General features: G+C 48.1%; 1 protein-coding gene across 1 annotated transcript; it reads right to left on the bottom strand.

Moving 5' to 3' along the window:
• Positions 1-5,897: 5,897 nt before the first annotated feature.
• Positions 5,898-6,653, bottom strand: LAJ45_01222 (uncharacterized protein; the record flags this gene model as incomplete). The annotated part of the gene is made up of 1 exon (XM_046110817.1): positions 5,898-6,653. The coding sequence occupies one exon, from the start codon at positions 6,651-6,653 to the stop codon at positions 5,898-5,900; it is 756 nt and encodes a 251-aa protein (XP_045975995.1).
• Positions 6,654-7,946: the final 1,293 nt, after the last annotated feature.

Raw genomic sequence — 7,946 nt, 5'->3', positions numbered from 1 at the left:
AGCACGACCAGCTGGAACAAAACTGGATGCAAGGGCCATAACGGGACGATTCTGCGGATACGGAGACTCTGAAAAAATCTGTCGCGTCTACATATTATGACAAAGGAAAGTAGTTCTCTCTCGTCATTTTAGGTTTAAAGGTACATCCGTAGGGGAAGAAATCGAAGTCAAGACAAAAACCGATACACCCCCTAAACCAAAACAAATCGAGATCAAACAAGAACCACCCTCACGTCCGTCAACACCAAAACAACGTAGGACATACGACGACGACCCAAGCGACGACGACATGATCAACCAACAGATAATGCGCGAAACTATGGAACATTACTTCGACACTGATTCGGAAGACCACGCAAGTATAGTGGGGGCCGGCTATACGAGGCCCGCCACTGAACGTACCCCGCATGATGATAATGAAACAGATACTAATCAACCGAGACGTAACCCAGCACGGGAACGGAAAGCTCCGGTTAGATACGGACACAACATTCAGTATGACACTACCCTAATAGAACCAACAAACTACCACCAAGCGATAAACAGTCCTGACTCCGAAAAATGGCAGAATGCTATGAAGGTTGAACTCGACTCACTCGCAAGGAATAACACATGGAATCTGATCAACACACTGGATCACCGCAAACTGGTCGACTGCAAATGGGTATACAAAATCAAACTTGGGCCCGATGGCAACCCCATACGGTACAAAGCTCGACTAGTCGCAAAAGGTTTTTCACAGGTCCCTGGTCAAGATTTCGATCAAACCTATGCCCCCGTCACCCGATACGAATCCATCAGACTACTCCTCGCTCGCTGCCTTCAAACCGGTGGCCAATGCGATCAAATGGACGTCACTAGCGCATTCCTATACGGCGAACTTAAGGAAGAAATCTACATGAAATCTCCTCCAGGATACCCTACTCCCGGCAAAGCATGCAAACTAATTAAATGCATCTACGGTCTCAAACAATCCTCAAGGGAATGGTATGCCCGCCTCTCAAAAGCGCTAATCAAAATAGGATTCAGAAAAGCAGACTTCGACCCTTGTGTCTTCATACACAAAACAGGGGAAGTTGTCATCGCAATATACGTAGACGATATCCTCATCTTCTACTGGTCCGTTGAACGCAAAAACCGCGTCAGCCTCCTACTCCATTCTGAATTCGAAATGACGGAAACTGGCACAGCCAACTGGGCACTCGGAATCAACTTGATCCACACTAAGACTGGAATCATCCTATCACAGGAAGCTTATCTCAAGCGTGTACTTATCAAATATGGCTTCAACGAATCCAGACCTGTGACAACATCTATCGACAACAACGTCCACCTCCAAAAAGGAACGGAAGCTGAAAAAATCGACGATCCAACAACCTATCAGTCGATAATCGGTTCACTCATGTACGCAGTCATCGGCACTAGACCCGACCTCGCCTACACCGTCACCATGCTCTCGCAATTTTCTTCCTGTCCCACTAAGGCTCATCTAGCTGCAGTCCATCGCGTCCTCCGTTATCTCAAAGGTACCCTCGATTGGTCACTCTTTTACGCCAAAACGCGACCAACTGCACTCATCGGCTACAGCGACGCAAGCTATGCCTCCGACATCGACGATCGCCGCTCATTCACCGGCCACTGCTTCATGCTAGGGGAAGCTCTCATCTCCTGGCGCTCTTATAAGCAACGATCAGTCACCACTTCTACAACTGAAGCGGAATACATGGCCCTTTCGGACACCAGTCGACAACTGATCTGGTTAAGGAATGCAATCCACGAGCTGGAACGAAAACCGAATCTCTCTTTCATTCTTCGAGGCGACAACAACGGCTCTCTCTCTTTGGTTAAAAATCCTGTCTTTCATAAAAGATCTAAACATATTGACGTACATTTTCATTTTGTTCGGGAACGGTTTGAGGATGAATTATTTGAACTGGAATATATTTCTACGAACGAGAACGTGGCGGATTTACTTACAAAAGGATTGGACAAAGGCAAACATGTTTTATTTTCTTCTACTATTCACTGTGGCTCACGAGGGGAAGTCTTGAAATAGGGCGCTCGACACGTTTCATAGTTCTGGAAGATTCTCATCATTTCATTATAGTATTCGTCATCGGCGTATGACTCACTTTCCTATTAGTCATTCTATTACTCACACGTCCATGACTCATTGTATCTCTTTTGTATTACCTTTCTTTAGTATAAATACGGGGCATTCCCCCTTAGCTAGCACAATCAACACGATCAATTACTTTACTTCTCCTACATACTTTCTCTATGGCTAAAGTACCAAGTCTACACACAATCGGGATACGTACGTTATATCTCCAAAATCGCCATGTACCATCCCGGTGGAGTATAAGAATGATTTGGGATAATAATTCCCTACATGGGGATATCATAGTGGGCAATAGATTGGGATTACAAAGGCATATAGTCGGTGCATTTGTCTTGAGCTTTATAATGGTTCCGAGAGTACTCATGAATCAGAGTCATGATCGGCAGAAGAACTACAGTACCTATAAGGGCTCCTAGTCATGCAATGGTTATGGCGAGCCCGAGAAATTGCGAGGTTGAGTAGAGTTCGGAGGTGTGAACTTCAGATTTTAGCTTAACACTAGTGCTAGTGTTTGCTTTCTCGTTCATGATCACCCCTTGATTCCATGTAGGATGATTATGCTAGATGATAGGCGGAACTCTGCTCTTATACCACAATTATCTCCTTAGCTGAGCTAAGCGCTAGTGCCAAGTGGTGACCACGCCACCTGCTCAGCCACCAATACGCACACATGTCCTTCGTGTTGCGAAAAGTGATCAGAATCTGATAAGGAAAAATACACGTATTCACCGCAACACTCACTTATCAGAATCTGAGCACTTACCCTCAACATCCGGTACTCCCTTAGACACCGTTCCCACAAGGTTATATCATCCGAGCCCATCATAGGGTATCACTCGCTTTCGCAACCCTAACCCTTAGATGAAATATCGAATAATCTTTTGCTTATATTAATAAAAATGGAGCATTGTTAACCTAAATGGTCGAAATGACTACTGTTAGCGTAATAGGATTCAAAAGCTTGATCACAGAGTGTCTATAATGTTAAATATACCGGCAGGCTCGGAACCACGTACAAGCGATCAATCCTGAGTAAGGCGCAAACCGACTCCCGCTGTGACGAAGGGGTTCAGGCTTTGGCAACACTTTGCAGAGACATAGTGCGGTGATTCAAAACTCTTTTAGGCCCCTGAACAGCGCTATAGCTATATATCCACGCCAAATACATCTCGCCCTTTAAACAATGAGACAATAAAATTTAGGCGTATGCAGGGATCTTTGGAGATCAAAGATGGGAGAGATTATATTTTTATTCCGATTTCTTTCGGAATAACTATGAAGCTACGCGTTGGATATCGGGCGATCTGGGGCGAGAAAGAGCCTTGTCCAATATTTCAGAGTTAGGGGACAGAGTGCTATTTCAACGGTTCACGGTTCACTAAAATACGATTCTAGTAGTATTCGCAAATAGCCCAGGCTGCACTAGGACTAGCGATAGACTGCACACCAATTAGATTCCTATTACGTGATTTCAAAATGGGAAAGCTGTCAACTTAAGAACGACCTTGGAAGAAATGTGTTCTGTGGATCGACCATATACATGACGCGCTCTGTACTGTCTTCTTCGAAGGCAAAGGCGTGTTTTGGGGTCCAGCACCTCTCACTCCTGGTCCTCATACCACGTGTTCTCTATGCCCCCCGTATACGTTGTCATATCCCAATATCCCTTTTCTCCAATACATCCTCAAGCTCCTACCATTCTCCCGGTTGACAGGTGCATCCATCTCAAACATCCTGAAACTTGATAGACTTCCACTGACTCTACCAGCCGCTCTGGTACCTTCACGACCCACGGTATATCCCGCTAATCATTCATATCTACATTTTTAAAGTCCGTGTTCTCCGGCCATACGCGTCTTAAACTGCCGGATGCACTGAACTCAAGGATGGTGAAATAGAGAGCAATCCCGGAGGTGTGGTTGAAGTGTATTTCGACGGCTTCCTCGTTCTTCACGGTGAACAGTCGATTGCAGTTCATCAACGGTTTCTAAGCAGGGCAGACATGGGATTTATGTGTCAGTGCATGTATCATATTGGAGCGAGTACTTCAGAGGCAGCGGGGCGAACTCCATAGGCTGGCCATTGAGGCAGGGCTGAACCTTGTTCTGAAATGTCGACTCGGAGAACTTGTGTATTTACTTGCAATGACCGAAAAACATTGAACCGGGAGACATGAACTGCGCCATCGAGCATAGTTTCTATACTAGAGCTAGCAGGGACCATAGTGATGCACGTTCTCGAGTAACACCAGAGTCCATAGCAGAGCTCCCGTTTCCGGCGATGTAGAAATCTGGTGTCTTACTCTTATCATAGACAAAGGATACAGTCCAGTATCGATCAATTTCCCAGTCTATACTTTCGATTCTACTAAGTAATACTGCATGGCCGATAGTATTTTAGAAACCATGCTAGTATTCTATGCGGGAGTGTTTTACTGCTTTCGGAGAGCCACGAACCAGAACTGCTTGCGAGCAACTTGGCGAGTCAGAAATTTTCTTTCCTATGATTCTGACCTTTGAGATAAGTGCTTCTTAGATCCAATTCATTCCATGGAAATACAGCATACATCTCTCCTAGGCTTACCCCATGTACCTTTCCTTCCCGGAATTTAACCGTACTTGCATCATATCTTGCTACTCTCGTCATCGGCACTCCATATGTCACTGGTGAATTTGACAACACAGTGTGACTAAATAGATATCTTTGGCCACTACCAGCCAGGATAGGTTCCTTGGCTTTGAGACTCTTACCCGTTGGGCGGAGTAACTTGACATCACCACGGACCGTCCTATAAAGAAAAGCATGCGCCACCTCCACCCCCACCCCCCCCCCCCCCCCCGCTGTGTACAAGTGCAATACTTATTGCATACGTTACATGAGCTCCGTGGAACTTTCCATCTACGGTGACCTCACACGCGACCTTATGTGGTCTACATATATGCCGGCCTCAAAGAACCCAAATGTTGGTTCCAGAAACCAAAGCCTGGCGTACCCTATCATCCGCTGACGTATCGTTCGTTTCCCATCCCTCAGAGAAGGCACCGCCAGAGATGGCCACTTTGCCGGGAGATCTGTCAACACCATTTCCTTCTTGGCCCCGAGTTTGTATTATCTCTTCTTGACCGGCCATTGATCCGGAGGCAGGTGGCACCGCCGGAGTGGCGTGAATCGAGGACAACGGTAACGATAAGGCTACGACGGACAAGCAGATCCAGCAAATACGCTAAGTGGACATTACGTAAAGCTGATATATAGCCACCAGACTTCTCATCAGTGGAACAGAGCATGCACTTCGTCCTTTCCTTTAAGGATAGGGTTATAATGTGGTGTGGTGGGAACAATGTCCTGAGTATGTAGTTAATATAAACTAAGTCTCCTGGAGAAGCTTGAGTCGAAAGTGTCTTGAAAGCAGATATGATGCATATTATATTCGAGTAGGTGGACTACGAGACTGGGGGGTTTGATCGGTTCTTTTACTCCTCGTAACCAGCTAAGCTCAATTAACGTTATTCTATACGTGGGTTTCCACTCCAGCCCTTTTGTCCACAAGGCCCCGCTCCCCACTATGTATAGGATCAAACAACAAACGAGATAATCTGAACAACACTCGGCCCCGCCACCGTCTTGACATCGACCTTCACAGGCTGTGGATCTCCGAAGCGCACAGCCAACGCCGCCATCACCGCGATGCCCGTCCCCACTGACCGATCGCGTCCCGGTCCTCCTGGTTCGGCAACGTGAGCATAACCTACTACGTGGCGTACAACAGCCAGCACTAGCAGACGATGCTCACAACGGGGATGAGATACGACATGCCCTTGAGGAGGATCCACTTGTGGCATTTACAGGTGCACTCGTAGCGGTGCGGATCCCTCCAGCCACCGGCACCGCCGCCAATATACGCCCTGTCGGCCTCGTCATGCCCGGGGGCGGGCTTTTGTACTGCGGGCAGCTGCAGCTCGTATACCGGGAGCAATATATGCACGGCGTGGTCTCCCCCGCCCCGTGCCCTCTCCTCCGCCCTCAGGCGCTCGCCCTTCCGCTCTCGCTCCCCGCGCACGTCCCGTCGCTGCCCTAGTCGCCGAGCTTTGCCAATGACCCACATCATGCACATGAGCGGGGGAATAAGCCACCCGAGGAGCGTCTGGTCCGCCAGACACCGCACCAAAAACGATGAGAGCAGCACCTGCTCACTGGGCTGGTTCCGCCGCATGCGCCCATGCTCCATGGCTGATCCCGGCTGTGGACAGACAGTTGCGGCCTCGTCGAGCTGGACGACGTTCCATACCGAGGTTAGGCTACTGGCCATCATCAGCATGAGCCAGGCGTAGACTACTGCGCGGGTGCCTGCATAGGCGCCGCGAAAGTCCTTGGAGTGGAATACGAGGTAGGGCGAGTTGAAGAGGGCAATCATGGTGATGCCATAGATGGGCAGGGTGTCGAGCTCGGTGACGGCTGGCGTGGACAGGGAGATGAGCGCCAGGCCGTGCAGGGCAGTGGTGGCGGAGTAGAGCATGGTACCACCAAACATGGCACGTGCAAACCACCTTTTCGAGTGGAAGATGGTGCCGGCGCTGGGACAGAGGATGTAGATGTAGCGTGGGGGGTCGCTGTATGCGCCGGAGACGCGGTAAGCGCAGACGTTGAGGGGGAGAGTTGCATTCACTTCCGCCCTGAGCTCATCTATATAGTCTATAATCAAGGCTCCACGGGCCGTGATGACTTTCAGACTGCGGTTGAAGTGGTCGGGGGAGTTTCAGAAGGGAGTCAAAATATAATAACCAGTCCGTGAAATACAAGGTAGCGGTGGGGACCTTAGATCACCGAGTGATGGGTTGTGACCCCAGGAGTACTGCAACGACGAGGATGAAGTTGGAAGCACAAAAACTGAAAGATGGAGAGTGGGGTAGATGGCGTGTGGTTTATATTGTGGGGAGGAGAAATCTCATTGAACTCCACGATGATCGTGGCAGTGGCATGCGCCATTGCTGGCGAGATATGAGAAACAATCCTATTCGCCCTATAGAGAGTGCTCCTGCAGAGAAAGTGCACTTTGTTATGCCTGATATTCTATTTCAATCCCTCAGCTTACGCCCCCTGAGCGTCCCTCTCAAGAGCTTACAACCCCTTTTTCAAAGCGAGTTTTCGTCACCACCGCAGTCCGAATATTTGGAGGTCTGTAAGTGACATGCGTGCCAAGGAGTGTCTCTTCCGAGAAAATTCAAAGGACCCGATGAACAGACTTTGGGGAGGCGTTCTGCAAGTTTAGGTTAACTTGATCAAATACCGGTCAGTATGCCTTGATGTCTGCATGTTGCCTCCATGAAGAGAATCGAGTAAACTAACATGTAAGACACATCTGCTTACCATAGCTGTCTCGAGGTACGGGTATAACATGAATAGTGGGGCATTTATTTTAAATACCCTAAGCAATAGGAATTGGTTCACATGAAAAGCTGATTTATCAACGATCTCAAGATCTCGTTGGGCGTTTCCCTCTATCATCCGAGTGGCTAATCGCCTCGCGTTGATCAATTTGAGCCACCATTGTAGTGTCCCATCCCGGTGTAGTCGACTTGTCATGGAGCTATCTAGCAGAAATAGGTCGATAGCAGCAAAAACATAACTGTGCTGTTATGGGGGCTGATGGCTAAGGTGAACCCGCGAGTAACCACGGTGCTGGATATGAAAATCTCAGAAGAATAGTCGTTGTAGGAATAAAATAGTTATTGATCCATTGTATTTAGCCGTGTAGTTGGACTACTGCTTTATAGTATTGTTGTTGGTAAGAGTGGTGGTTGGGATAATGGAACGGATTATATGT

The sequence above is a fragment of the Morchella importuna genome (assembly GCF_003444635.1).
Source record: "Morchella importuna strain M04M26 chromosome Unknown Morimp01GS002, whole genome shotgun sequence".
NCBI lineage: Eukaryota > Fungi > Ascomycota > Pezizomycetes > Pezizales > Morchellaceae > Morchella > Morchella importuna.
This window is presented reverse-complemented; position numbering and strand designations above follow the sequence as displayed.